The sequence below is a fragment of the Channa argus genome, chromosome 11 (genome assembly GCF_033026475.1).
Source record: "Channa argus isolate prfri chromosome 11, Channa argus male v1.0, whole genome shotgun sequence".
NCBI lineage: Eukaryota > Metazoa > Chordata > Actinopteri > Anabantiformes > Channidae > Channa > Channa argus.
The window spans coordinates 27,210,512-27,226,321 of record NC_090207.1 but is presented as its reverse complement, the minus strand read 5'-3'; the positions used below and the strand labels follow the sequence as shown (position 1 = coordinate 27,226,321).

The window sequence follows — 15,810 nt, the reverse complement described above, 5'->3', positions numbered from 1 at the left end:
ATATTTGGGCAATAATGCAAGAGGACACATTTCAAAAAATCATCAATCAAAATCATTGGCAACCTTTGAGAAACACTATCACACTGTAAAAGTTGGAAGACCCCCCCAGAGACAAACATCTAAATGAACTAGACCTCAATTTTAAAAAAATGTATACAAACAATATTATAAAAATGTCCACTATGCAGTGGTCATTTTTACTATGAGCCTGTTTTCATCTTCATTTGTGCTGTGTCTCATAGAGGAGAGGTGGGTGTGGAGGCTGAGGTGGGGACAGTCACCGGGTGCAGCCCCAGGTCCAAGGATGGAGTTTCGTCGGGTGGTGGAGGGCTCTTCTTCTGTGCCTCCAGCTTCTCCATCAACTGAGTGTACAGATCCTTTACTGGTTCACTGCACTGTGGTAATCAGGCACAGCGTCACACGGTATTAGCACAAACAATATACAAAACACTTCAAATGCTAGAGAAAAGTAGCACTTGGACTATGTGTTCTGTTTTAAAATGTAAACCTTAAGTTCATACCTAAATGATAAATACTTTTCAACTGAAGAGGCTGTGTGGTAATGCCTATAACACAAGTATTACTTCTTCTCAGCATGTTGCAATTAAATGCACTTATGGAACCCAATTGACTTTAAAGAGCTAATTTTGCTAATTTTGAGGGGTTTAAAAATTACAAGGACAATTCATGAGGCAATATCATGTTTTATGACAGAAACGCACCAAAGAAAGATTTCTGATAATGATCCATACACAGCCTCCTCCCTTGTTGTTCTGAATGGCATATTAGCTGCTGGTAAATTATAGGGGCTGTTGAACAAGCAACATTTGGTAAGAATTAATTTCAAAATTTAATATTTTAACAATAATTGGAGCCAGACTGGACTGGCTAAGTCACTTTCTGAAGTTTTACAAATTCAGAAAGTGAATGGAGCTGCAGTTTTCAACAAGGCCAGGGATGATTAGTTAGATAGATATATACTTTATTCATCCCAATGGGAAGTTAACAAATCCTAAAAAGCCTAAATACATATTAGGACTATCCAGTAGGATATACCATTGATTTAGATGTTTAAATGTAAAATGCACAACTTTTTGACATGTCAAAAGGTTGTGATATGTCATCTCCCTAAATATATGTCATCTCCCTAAATGTCACTGTGAAACTACATAATAGAGAGACCTTGTCTTAATTCTTTCAGTCACTGCAACTGCTTATTGAAGCACAAGGCTAAGTGGAGAAATAAAGCCAACCTGTTTTGGAGGTTCAAGAGTTTTCACCAAGGATTCCATGTATGACGGCAGCACTTTGTTGTGGAGATGCAGCAACATGCGGAGCGTGTGTCTGTGGACATTCTCTTTACTGCAAAATATTCAGATAGTGAGTTCACTTCCCTGGAAATAGCTATGTTATAACTCACACTCACTATAGAAGCCACACTCACTATTGAAGCTGCAGGAATCAACCCACCTGGCAAAAGAAGTAAGGAGGAAGCCATCAAAGACAACAGAGCAAAAGTCTTCTGAACCAAACTCATCAGAGAGCAGGGTGAGGTGTCCAGTCAGCAGGTGCAGGAAGATATCGCCAAAGGCCATGTCATTGTAGGTCTCCACTGTGGGGAGAAGAGCAGAGAACTAACCTTTATTCTATTATGTTTTTATACTAATTTAAGTATTTTTTATTAGTGTCACAACTAAGGCCTTTAACAGAAAAAACCTCCAGGAGAACCCAGCTCAGGTTGGGCGGCCATCTGCGTTGACTGGCTGGGGTGAGTGGAAAGTAAAGAGAGAAAAGAACAACAAATAGCAGTTAAAAAAAAAAACACATTTAGTAAGTTTGTAGGACAGAAGCTGCACACTGGAAACATACAGTTCCAAAGCTGGGAAGCGGAAACCTGCAGAAAGCTACAGAGAGCGGGAGAAAAAGAGGACGACGGACAGACATACAACTACAGGAAAAAAAGATACAAAGTTCTTGTCATGCACTGGTGAAATATAAATGCATTAAGAGAAGAGAGAGGGGAGGATCTCAGTGCATCATGGCGGGGGGGGGGGGTCCCAAGCAGATTAAGCAGATATTAAAGCAGAATAACTGAGAGCTGGTTTAGAGTCACCAAGCGCCTCTAACTTTCAGGTTTATCAAAAACGAGGGCCTAATTTAAAGTACAGAGGGTGTCTGAATCCCAAATCTACACTAGGAGCTGGTTCCACAGGAGAGGAGCCTGATAGCTAAAGGCTCTACCTCCCATTTGACTTTTGGAAATTCTGGGAACCAAAAGAACTACTGCATTCGGAGATCTGTATTTTCTGTATTACCTACCATGAGGTATTTAGGACATGCTGGCCATTTTATTATTAGGTTTATGTAAGAAGCAGTGCTTTAAATTCTATTCTAGATTTTATGGGAAGGCAATATAGAGAAGCTACTGATGTTGAAATACGATCTCTCTTGCTAATTCTAGTCAGCACTCTTGCTACAGCATTTTGGATCAATTAGATGTTTTTTAGGGAGTTACTGGGGCATCCTAATAATAGGGACCTCCAAGACCGAAGTCTTTGTCCTCCCACCCAGACCTTCGATTCAACACAACATCAGAATCAACATTGGATCTATAGCGATTGTCCCCACTAAGTCGGCCAGAACTCTGGGGGTCATCATCGAGGATCAACTAAGCTTTAAGGACCACATCTCCTCAGTCTCTAGGACATGCAGATTTGCCCTCTAAAACATCAGAAAGATCAGACCCTACCTCACGGAATATAAAACCCAACTCATTGTACAGGAGTTGGTCTTATCTCGTCTTTTATTTGGCTTTGTTATGTGGGGTTACCGGTATCCACAATCAAACCCTTGCAAACCTTCCAAAATACGGCAGCACGCCTCATTTTTAAATCAGCCAAAAATGACTAGTGTCACACCACTCTTCATATCTCGACACCGGCTTCCCGTAGCTTCTCGCATCAGGTGCAAAACTCTGTCTGTCGCCCTCAGGGTGGTAACAGCTCCTGCTTACCTCAACTCCCTCATTCAGGTCTACAATCCTTCCTGTCACTCTGCCAACGAACGACATCTGGTAGTCCCAGCACCGCACAGAAGACACCAAAGAAAAGTCTTCAGCGCAATGATCCCACGATGATGGAACGAGCTACCAAACTCTGCACGCTCAGCAAACTCACTCCCTATATTCCAAAAACTGCTTAAAACAGAACTCTTACGCTCCTTACTATGTACTTAAATCTATTCTACCATTAAAAAAAACAACAAAAAATGTCCTTTTTGTGCTTTCTTGTACTTGCATCTCATATAATGTAAACACTTTTCTGATAGGACTTTGCTTTGATCACTTGTAAGTCGCATTGATTTTAAGCGTCTGCTAAATGACTAAATGTAAATGCAAATGAAGTCGACTAAAAGTTGTATTTACGTCACAATCACGTGCAGCAACAACACTGACTCTACTTCACTGAATCCTAATATGCTTTCTATTTAATTTTTTAAAACTTTTTTAGAAATCTGCCAAATCTGACCAGTGACGACATGTACACCCGCATGTCGTCATTCAACCGCTGGCTGTCTAGGTGGTGTCCAGCAAACAATGTGGGCTACATAGACAATTGGAAACGTTTTTGGGGAAAACGTAGGCTGATTAGAAGAGATGTCATCCATCCTACTTTAGATGGTGCAGCTTTCTTATCCAGAAATATGGCTGGTTTTATTAAACAACCAAAAGTATGACAATCCAGAGTTGAGCCGAGGATGCAGAGATCCAGTCCTACACGCCTCTCTGCAGTGTCCTTACAACCGTCACCCCCCCACAACTCCCACATACCTATAGAGACTGTGTCTGTTCCCCGACCTAAATTACATAAAGTAAATATGACAACAAGAGGAGTTAATCATAATAACCTAATAAAAGTTTAGTCTACTCCTCTTACAGAACAAAACCCCAAAACTATTAAATGCGGATTATTAAATATCAGATCTCTCTCTTCTAAATCTCTGTTAGTAAATGACTTAATAAGTGATCATCAATTCGATTTATTCTGTCTCACTGAAACTTGGTTGCATCAGGAAGAATATGTCAGTTTAAATGAGTCAACCCCCCCAAGTCATATTAATTATCATGTTCCTAGAAGCACAGGCCGAGGTGGAGGAGTTGCAGCAATCTTCCATTCTAGCTTATCAATAAACCATAGACCTAAACATAGTTATAACTCATTTGAGAGCCTTACTCTTAGCCTTTCACACCCAAACTGGAAAACTCAAAAACCACTATTATTTGTTATCGTGAACCGTCCTCCAGTCCCTTATTCAGAGTTTTTGATTGAATTTTCTGATTTTCTATCTTTTTTAGTGCTTAGTACAGATAAAGTCATTATAGTGGGTGACTTTAACATCCATGTAGATGCTGACAGTAACTGCCTGAGCACTGCGTTTAATTCATTATTAGATTCAATTGGTTTTTCCCAAAATGTAAATAAACCCACTCACTGTTTTAGTCACACGTTAGACCTCGTCCTTACATATGGAATTGAAGCGGATAATTTAACCACATTTCCTCACAACTCTCTTCTGTCTGACCATTTTTTAATAACATTTGAATTTACAATAACCGACTATATAGCAGTTAGGGAAAAATTCCACTATAGCAGATGCTTAAGTGAAAAAGCTGTCAACAAATTTAAAGAAATTATTTCTTCATCATTTGCTTCACCATATGTTAATACAATGGAAAGTAGTCTCCTTAATGTTACTCCTGCACAAGTAGATTATCTTGTTGACAATTCTGCAGCCTCACTACGTTCAATAGTCGATAGTGTTGCCCCTCTGAAAAAGAAGGCAGTAAACCCTAAGAGGCGATCTCCATGGTATAGTTTGCAAACACACAACTTAAAACAAGCAACACGAAAGTTAGAAAGGAAGTGGCGTTTCAGAAAGTTAGAAGAATCTCATTTAGCCTGGAAAAACAGTTTAAAAATGCACAAAAAAGCTCTCTGTGATGCCAGAACAGCATATTATTAATCATTAATAGAAGAAAACAAGAACAACCCCCGGTTTCTGTTCAGCGCTGTAGCCAGGCTGACTAAGAGCCATAGTTCTGTTGAGCCTAGTTTTCCCTTAACTTTGAGCAGCAATGACTTCATGAGCTTCTTTATGAATAAAATTGTAGCTATTAGAGAACGAATTCACCAGATCCTCCCCCCAAAAATTACAGATAGATCTTCATGTACAGCAGTGCTAGAATCATGGATAAGGCCCCACTCCCTGTTAGACTGCTTTTTACCCATAGATCTCTCTGAGCTAACTTCAATTATTACCTCATCTAAACCAACAACCTGTCTGCTAGACCCTATTCCAACTAAGCTGCTCAAGGAAGCTTTACCCTTAATAGATACATTCATGTTAGATATCATAAATCTATCTTTAGAAACAGGCTATGTACCCCAGGCCTATAAGGTAGCTGTAATTAAACCATTACTTAAAAAACCCTGTCTTGACCCAGGTGATTTAGCCAATTACAGACCAATATCTAATCTCCCCTTTATTTCTAAAATAATTGAAAAATTAGTCGCAAAACAATTATGTGATCATCTTCATAGGAATAATTTGTATGAAGACTTTCAGTCAGGATTTAGAGTTCATCATAGTACAGAAACAGCACTGGTAAAAGTCACCAACGATCTTCTCATGGCCTCAGATACTGGACTCATCTCTATACTTGTTCTGTTAGATCTTAGTGCTGCATTTGATACCACTGATCATAACATTTTATTACAGAGACTGGAACATGAAATTGGAATTACAGGAACTGCACTAGGTTGGTTTAAATCTTATCTATCTGATAGATTTCAATTTGTTCATGTTAATGATGAATACTCCATGCACACAAAGGTTAGCTATGGAGTTCAACAAGGCTCTGTGTTAGGACCAATACTTTTTACTTTATATATGTCTCCTTTAGGCAACATTATTAGAAAACACTCCATAAATTTCCACTGTTATGCTGATGATACCCAGCTATATTTATCTATGGAACCAGATGAAAATAATCAGTTAATAAAGCTTCAAGCATGCCTACAAGACATAAAGGCCTGGATGTCCCACAATTTTTTACTTTTAAACTCAGACAAAACTGAAGTCATAGTATTTGGGCCCAAAAATCTCAGAGATATGATGTCCAACCATATTGTCACACTAGATGGCATAAGTCTGGCCTCCAGTACTACTGCAAGGAACCTTGGAGTTATTTTTGATCAGGATCTATCCTTTAACTCACATATAAAACAAATCTCTAGAACAGCCTTCTGCCACCTACGGAACATTGCCAAAATTAGAAGCATCCTGTCTCAAAGTGATGCCGAAAAACTGGTCCATGCATTTGTTACCTCTAGGTTGGACTACTGTAATTCCCTACTTTCAGGATGCCCCAGTTACTCCCTAAAGAGCCTGCAATTAATCCAAAATGCTGCAGCAAGAGTGCTGACTGGAACTAGCAAGAGAGATCATATTTCACCTTCACTAGCTTCTCTCCATTGGCTTCCCATTAAATTTAGAATAGAATTTAAAACCCTGCTTCTTACATATAAAGCTCTGAATGGTCAGGCTCCATCATATTTAGAAGACCTCATAGCACCATATCATCCCAGTAGACCACTTCGCTCTCAGAATGCAGGCCTACTTGTGGTTCCCAGAATTTCCAAAAGTAGAATGGGAGGTAGAGCCTTTAGCTATCAAGCTCCTCTCTTGTGGAACCAGCTCCCAGTTCAGATTCGGGAAGCAGACACCCTCTCTACTTTTAAGTCTAGGCTTAAAACCTTCCTTTTTAATAAAGCATATAGTTAGTTATAGTTATGCTGCCATAGGCTTAGACTGCTGGGGGACCCACCCCCCAATGCACTGAGCTCCTTTCCTCCTCTTGACCATCTCTCCTCTCCTCTCATCCAGCAATTGTCACCACTGTATGTCATTAACTCTGTGTGTTCTCTCCCGTAGTTGTCTTTGTCCTCCTCTGTCCCCCTCTCTCTGTCCCTTTCTGCAGGTGTCCCCCGGCTTTGAAGCTGTGTGTCTTCCAGTGTGAAGCTACTGATCCTACCAATCTGCCCGATGTTTTGTTGTTGCTTTTGTTGCTCTGTTCTTTTCTCTCTCCCCTTTCCACTCACCCCAACCGGTCGAGGCAGATGGCCCTCTACCCTGAGCCTGGTTCTGCTGGAGGTTTCTTCCGTTAAAAGGAGTTTTTCCTCTCCACTGTTGCCTATGGCTTGCTCCAGGGGGAATTGTTGGGTTCTCTTTATATATCTTTATAATCTTGACTTTATTCTGTAAAGTGCCCTGAGATGACTTTGTTGTGAATTGGCGCTATATAAATAAAGTTGAATTGAATTGAATTGAATTGAATACTAAAAATGTCACTTTTTTATGACGTATTTGACCTGGGCCCTTGGAACTAATAAAAATAATATTGTTTCACATTTCTTAACAACTGTTGTATTTAGCACCAGATTTGAAGGAAGAGTGACACTTACCCAGGGCAGGTAGTAATCTCTGTAAAGCATTCTTGTTCCTCAGTTTGGCGATGTGGAGCACGTAGTAGAGACCCATTTCACATGCCACTCTGTTCTCCTGCAGGTATCTGGGAAGGGTGGAGGGGATGTTGACAATAGCAGTTACAATAACTTACAATTGAGAGAACGACTGTGGATCAGGAGGTAGAGCAGTTGTGCACCAGTCCTGGCATTGCTAGTTTGATTCCTGGCTCATCCTATGACATGTAGAAGTGTCCCTGAGTGAGACCCCAATTTAGTTGCTCCTGCAGTGTGTAGTCCAGTTGCAAAGCAGCTCCCCTATCAGTGTGCGAGTGTGTGTGCGTGCAAATGGATTAATGAGAAGCAGAGTAAAGTGCTTTTGGTAGCAATATGGTAAAAAAGTACAAATAATTTACCATTAACATTTTGTAGCTAAACTAAAAGTACATCTTAAACTAGCACTAGCGTGAGCCAAAAAATCAATCCAGTCTCCTCCCTCCCTCCTCTGCTGTATCCACTATGCTCCAAAGACCTTAAAGTATAAGTTGTTATGAAACTACAATAAATAAGAAGCTGCAAAACTAAACTTACTAATCAGGGAAAAAGAATTAAAATTCACTGATTGGTTAAATGTGTTGGCAGCACAGTGGTTAGGTATGAAAACTGTCTGTGTATGTCTCTCTGTGTTGGTCCTAGATAGACAGACCAACGACCTGTCCAGAGTGTACCATGCCTCTCGCCCCCTGACAGCTGGGATAGACTCCAGCCCCCTGTGACCCTGAAGAGGATAAGGGATGGATGGAGGGATGGTTAGAAGGCTGAACCTCATTACTGGTGAGAAGGACTCTGGAAAGCCTTACTAAACCTGCTGCCCCCGCTACCCAACTCTAAATAAGCAGAATAAATGGGTGGATGGATGAATATCAGCAAGTTAAAGATGTGAAGTCTGTTATACAAACAGAGAAATATACTTTCTATGCAGTGTTTCTATCGTTTACATTTTAGTGAAGTGGCCCACCACACCTAACTGAATGAAGAATAAATAAATAAGTGAATGAAGTCATGAATAAACATTTGGATAAATAAACAAATACATTTTAATAAAATCCAATGCATTGGTGACTGTACTTTTTTGAAGCAACTTTACTCAATTTTAAAAGGAGCAGATACATTTTTGAGCTTTAAGGGTTAATCTGCTGGTATTTTTCTGGACAAGGCCATTAATTGTTTTAAGTATGAAATGTAAAAATAATATGAAAATGCCCATAGCTAGTGTCTTCTAAATTGTAAGATGTGTGTTTTGTCAGATCAACACTCACATTTACAACACATATAAAAGATATAAAATTTTAAAAATTCATAAATCCACACATTTAATTTGTATTTTTCCTTGAAAGAATAAAAAAAATAAAAAAAATATGTATTCATTTTTATTTTTTAAGTACTGTAGGGCCAAACAAATAAAACCAAAAATCTTAGTGAAATCTTTACAGGCTTTAATTTATACTTTTGACTTGTGTATTAACCTAGATTTCAAAAGTGAGCATGGAAGATTGAATGAGTTGTTGTCTCAGTTGATATTCTCTGCTACTCAATACATACTGTACCGTACATGATACTGGATACAAGTGTAACAACAGCTACCAAGAGTAAATATACAAAATAACAAATCACATGTAAATTTTTCCATTACTGTACCATCTTACTGAAGTTTTTCCAGTTGACAATGCGATGACCAAACCTTTCATCCAACCTCCTGACACAGGGCCTCACAAAGGAAACTCTGAGATGTTGGCACTAGTGAAAGCCCATTTCTCTAAATGCTTTACCTTTTGAAGGCGCTGGGCGGGGTGGAGGGGTATGTTAGCGAGCTCTTCTCCTCATTGGGAAGTTTCTGTTCTACAATAAATGTGTGATCATCAACAACCACTGACATCACAGCAGGCAGGAAGCGGGTTACTACTTCCAAATCCTAAAGGGTGGAGGCAGAAGAAGACAAGTGAAAATTGACATAATCTTTAACTGGTTTCTAACCTGAGTAGGCTAAAAAAATTTCTCAAATCTGAAGTCAGATAGATTATTTTTAGCAGTGACTCCATGACCTGATGCTCATACGCGTGAGGTGGAATGCTGTTCGTACCAAACGGGGCTCCTTGAAGACCTGGCTGTCAATCATGTCCCATGCTCCTTGACCCAGTGACAGCATCCTCAGCAGCAGCATCAAGTCTGGACTGTCCTGTTCAATCACACAGACTTGAAATTATTTTATTTTGTAATTTTATTATCTTGATTTTATTATTAGAACACTCAACACTATACAAACAGTATACAACACTATACAAACAACATACATGATCTGAGATTGTGTTGAAGTTGGTGTCATTTGAAACATCTAGTAACACACTACTGACAACACTAGAATGAGCTTGATTTTATTTTCAGAAAAGCCAATACAAATACTATACAAACAGCGGAGACAAAAAATCTAGAGTAGTGTAACTAGATAGGTGGTTAAGGTTGTACTTAATGCAACCATGGATAAGTACTGATTTAATGATAAGCCAATCCAATCCTGATGCGTTAACTGTTACTGACTCTTTTTCTTTATCCATTGGATTTTATTTGTTTACGTGATACAAACATTTTACAGAAAGACTGTTTTATTTCTAGCAGCTGATGGAGCCAGATTATGCATAATTTTACATTTCTATTTTACTCTGGAACTCTAGTTTTGCAAACCTAAAGGTTTTTACAGATCCAGGCACAGTGCAGTGTTACAGTCCAATTACAAGAAGAAGGGAGAAAATGTCGACTCCAACTACCATCCAGAGATTAAGGTAGAGCTGAGGGCAACAAAATGTATATGATACATTAATAAGATAATTCTTGTGAACGATATAAGTCTGCTCACCCTTGGTAATGCGTCCTGACTTAGCAGCTCTTGCAGGTTCCTCATAATACTTAGGACCAGGGTGTTACATGCAAATGGGTCACACAGGATCATGGACAGGTCCCTGGAATGCAGAGAGATTCATGAACTTATTGCTTAGAGATGATCAGCTCTGTTTGTACACTTAAACTATCTGCTCATGTTACCCAAGGACTTGCTCTTGTCCTTTCTTCACTCCATCAAGGAACCCTTGTAGCTCTCTGGCTCGCTTTCCGTCCACAAACTTCTCACGGATGCAGGCGTCTAAACACCATGTGAACTGTCACAGTGACCGGTAGAAACACAGAAGTGAAAAATGTGATAAAATAAAAGATGGCCTTATCAGAGTGATCGGCCATCACAGTTTGTGCTTTCACCTTGTGGCAGGGATCCACAGAGCAAATTTCACTTATGTCCAAGTCATGAAGCGACATGAGCAGCTCTGCTCTCAGCGTGCAGTAGTGGACATTTCGCGTTCGCAGGAAGAGTGTTCGTAAGAACTGCAGCACCATGTCATAGAGCTTCACATTCTTCCCAATCATCTGGGTCAGTTTTAGGACTACCTGCAGGGTTCAGCTAACGGTTAACAACGGCAACACTGTGAACTGGAGCTGTTGGGGTTTCTGATGACTGGCACTTACCTCCCCTTGTCGTCGTGTTTTGGGCGAGGGGCTGAAGAAATTGTGCAGAATGGAGACGTCACTACTGAACAAAGCTGCTTCCTTTTCCACGATGTACTGCTTCAGGAGGGGCGAGACTTCATCTCCAAATAGAGCCTGATTGTCCTGCCAGATCTGTCTCTTCACTTCCACAGCACATACCTTGTAGAGCTCCTTGTCAGCCATGATGAACTTTAGTTTTTTTTCCGGCACCTGATGAGCAATTCAATTTTTCAATTCAACTTTATTTGTATAGCGCCAATTCACAATAAAGTCATCTCAAGGCACTTTACAGAAAAAAGACAAGACTATGAAGATGTATAGAGAGATCCCAACAATTCCCCCTTGAGAAAGCCCTAAGCAGCAGTGAAGAGGGAAAACTCCCTTTAACAAAAGAAACCTCCAGCAGAACTAGGCTCAGGGTGGCCAGCCATCTGCCTTGACTGGCTAGGGAGAGTGGAATTTTTATTTTAAGTCATTGCTGCTCAAAGTTAAGGGAATAGTAGGCTCAACAGAACTATGGCTCTTAGTCAGCCTGGCTACAGTGCTGAACAGAAACCGGGGGTTGTTCTTGTTTTCTTCTATTAATGATGAATAATATGTTGTTCTGGCATCACGGAGAGCTTTTTTGTACATGTTTAAACTGTTTTTCCAGGCTAAATGAGACTCTTCTAAATTTCTGGAACGCCACTTCCTTTCTAACTTTCGTGTTTTAAATTTTGCAAACTATACCATGGAGTTCGCCTCTTATAGTTTGCTGCCTTCTTTTCAGAGGGGCAACACTATCAATTATTGTACATAGTGAGGCTGCACAATTGTCAACAAGTTAATCAATTTGTGCAGGAGTAACATTAAGGTGGCTACTTTCCATTGTATTGACATATGGTGAAGCAAATGATGTAAGTATTGTTTCTTTAAATTTGTTTATAGCTTTTCACTGAAGCACCTGCTATAGTGGATTTTTTTTCCTAACTATTTTATTAGTCTGTTATTGTAAATTCAAATGTTATTAGAAAATGGTCGGACAAAAGAGAGTTGTGAGGAAATATTGTTAAATTATCCGTTTCAATGCCATATGTAAAGACAAGGTGTAACGTGTGACTAAAACAGTGAGTGGGTAATTACATTTTGGTGAAAAAAACAATTGAATCTAATAATGAATTAAACGCAGTGTTAGGCAGTTACTGTCAGCATCTACATGAATGTTAAAGTCACCCACTATGATGACTTTATCTGTACTAAGCAATAAATCAGATAGAAAATCAAAAAATTCAATCAAAAACTCGATAAATAATAGTGTTTTTTGAATTTTCCAGTTTGGTGCGAAAGGCTAAGAGTAAGGCTCTCAAATTAGTTATAACAATGATTAGGTCTAGGGTTTGTTGGTAAGCTAGAGTAAAAGATTGCTGTTTCTCCACCATGTACCATTTGGAGGCCTGTCAAAGAAGTATAAGGTAAAAATTGTGTATTTAAAAACAGATGTTCATGTTACATGTTCTTATTTAGTGTGTAAAAGCAGGGCCTAGCTGTTAGGAGCGTGTAAAAATTTACAGCATGTCAGTCTCAAATTTAAACTTTATTAAGGACACTGATCACCAAGGCTAGACAATGTCTGTCTAGCCCTGTTTAGCCCTGCTGCCAAAGTTCTGAGAGGACCAGAAGGAGAGAACACATTACTTATTTTGAAGTCCCCAGACTGGTTAGTTAACAGCTTCGGTATAATTATAAAAATGCTTATTTTTAAAGCACTACATGGTCTTGCACCAGCAGACTTGTCTGACATGCTTTTAGTGTACAAACCCACCTGTGAACTTTTAGTTGATGTCCAGGACAAAAACCTTTGACGAGGCAGGTTTTAACCTTTACGCTCCCAGTTGCTGAAACAGTCTGCCTGAGGATCTCTCCTTTTCACCTGGCTTTTGACCATTTGATTACTGCGTTTTTTGATTTTTATATTACCTATCGTCTTATTTTCTCTCATTTGTTATTTTTCCATTGTCTGTCTGTTTTTTTTTTTTAATTTGTTTTATTGGTCTCTATCATGTTTCACTGATTATATTCCTATTTTTTGAATACACTGTCATGTTTTATTGATTTTTATTTATTCAGTCATCTGTAAAGCAGTTTGAATTAAGTCAACTTGTAAGAAAAGTGCTATATAAATAAAGTTTGATTTATTGATTGAGAGCCACTAGGTAAGATCAGCTCAACCTTGTTGCCCTATTGAGATAAATGACTGATGCACATGCTAACATGCAACACTAAATAAACACTGTGGCCCCAGGACTATTTAGTTTAATTGTTATCTTCTAATTCCTATTGTTACAGGAAAAAAGAGGCACCACTTGCCTTGGGCAGATGTTTCAGCACCTGCATTACGACTGGTTGAATGGATGGCATTTTGACAAGTGGAAAGCTCTTCTCCAGCAGCTCTTCAAGCTTACCATATCTGTAAACAGATTTTGAAAAAAGCACAATAGCATCCAAGTCAGTTGCTTCAGGAAATATTACTCTAAATCAAAAAACAACTGGTGACACACCTGTCCTCATCCTTGCCCTCTGCAATGATGGCGACTCGCTCCATCAGCTTTTCTCGAAGCTCATGAAAGACAGACTGGTGGAACTCAAGCCGAGGTGTTCCGTGGAGGTCGAGGAAAGGTAGAGCTGACTGGAGAGTTGGCAGCAGGATGCCATTTTCTATCTATAGTAATGTAACACACATAAAACACTCGTGTTAAGACAGCAGCAAAAATGTTCCACTGTTTATGTACAGTGATGGCGACAGAATGTCCTGATTCTAGAATTTAATTTATTTATTTCTTGGCATGATAAAACTTCCAAACTCAAACATTCTAAAGACAAAAGAGGAACTATAGAGACTACAGAGTGGTCAAACTATATAGCTTTGTCAATGGCTAATGCCAATGCTGATAAGGGAGACTGATATTTCCTTTTCGCGGACGCTGTTCATTACATCAAATAAATTTTAATGATGACAAATACCCTCAACTTGAATGAACATTTGATAAACATTGAATATTTTATTTGAGCATACTAATATATATTAAAATTGATTTCTATTTTTAAAACCACTTTCCTGTTTTTAAATCATAACACAAAACACATCTAGTTGGGCACAAATGATAAATGGTCTGTACTTAAAGTGTATAGCGCTTTTCTCAAACTCCCTAATGGTAATCCCCCATCTGTACTCACACATTGATGGGGGAGCTGCTATGCAGTTGGTCAACACTCACAAGGAGCAACTAAGTTGGGCTTGAGTTTATTTTTTTATTTTTTTTTACATTTTTATATCTGCTGATTTACCTATATGTTCATCTTGGATGCTAACGCATTCGAAGCTTTTGTGTTGTCTTTTACTAACACGAGTTAATAAAATATTTGTCCACATTTGTATCATGCCATGAGGATTTATTGTAGGACTTCTATTAAACTTACTTTGACCTAATAAACTAAGAAATTAGTAAAAAAATCTATTCATTTCTGGAGAGTACACAGAACAACACAGACTGATTTTATTTTACATTTACCATTTAACAATTTATTATCTATTCAATCGGAAGCTAACTTTATTGTTGTTCTGATTTAGGAAAATAGCTGGAACTGCATTTTGGTGTGGATGTACAGATGTACATTTTGAAAATTCTCACCATCTCTAATCAAACTAAGCATCACTGACAGCTGCAAAGCTACTAGCATCATATTCTCCGTGTGCCCGAGAAGCTGTAGCAATAAACTAACGTTACATCCACAAAGAGACTTCCTGACTTGCGGAGGTGAATCATCGAATCTGCTAGAACCGCTGCACAATTAAAGATAATTTATACTATGCGAAATTTGTTTAACGTCAAATCCATATTTTTATTTAACACTTATCTTTGCAAGAGTCAGAAAATACAGCTAAGTTAACTAAGGTATGGCAACATTACAGTAATGTTAACGTTATGTCGTTTACATCATTTGGGCCACTGTAACGACCACGGACTGCAGATGGAATTTAACACTTTAAGAACAAATTTAGCAGCTTAGGTGATGCTGCTTAACATTAGCAAAAAAAACCATTATGTAACGTAAACGCAGCGTTACCTGAAACTGGTCAATGGCTTTCAGAGGCTCTGTGCAGTTGGTGAGAGTTTCTTTAAGATCCTCGCCGTTGGATATTCCCAGCTCAGGCAGCCCCGCAAACATTGTGCTATGGTTTTAATCATCAACCTGGACTATTACGTACAAATAATGTACTAACATGTGAGATCGTAGACACAAAGATAATCGCTTGATCGTCAGCACATCAACACAATACTATTTCCGCTGCCAAAGCAAACCTGCTGTGTTTCATCTTTGTAAATAGTCCGTCGGAAACACCAGTTGCAAAAAGGTTCCGCCTTCGTCTTCTTCTTTTTCATCTAAGACACTGAAATGTATTTTCCCGAGGTTTACGATTAAATAACTTCTTTATTTTCATTTTCCTGACAGTGTATCAGTAGACAGTAGTATCACCGGTCTCGGCTGTCACTGAACCCCTAACAGCCCATTCCCATCCACAGCTGTGCAGTGCCAGTCAAGGCCAGTAAAAATTGGGGATGGCTGCGTCAGGAAGGGCATCTGGCATAAAAACTAGCGACCCTAAACACACGAGATAAATTAAATGACAAGAAAAAAACGTGTTATGTTTCTCTCA

General features: G+C 39.0%; 1 protein-coding gene across 1 annotated transcript; it reads right to left on the bottom strand.

Annotated features, from left to right (window-relative positions):
- Positions 1-74: 74 nt before the first annotated feature.
- On the bottom strand, positions 75-15,466 carry nelfb (negative elongation factor complex member B). The gene is made up of 13 exons (XM_067521691.1): positions 15,219-15,466; positions 13,652-13,812; positions 13,461-13,560; positions 11,094-11,324; positions 10,830-11,015; positions 10,620-10,732; positions 10,435-10,537; positions 9,664-9,759; positions 9,353-9,495; positions 7,524-7,630; positions 1,471-1,612; positions 1,254-1,362; positions 75-395 (listed from the first exon to the last, which is right to left on the bottom strand). Exons 1-13 carry the CDS (start codon positions 15,318-15,320, stop codon positions 237-239), a joined length of 1,752 nt encoding a protein of 583 aa, XP_067377792.1. The 5' UTR covers positions 15,321-15,466; the 3' UTR covers positions 75-236.
- Between the last annotated feature and the right edge of the window lie 344 nt (positions 15,467-15,810).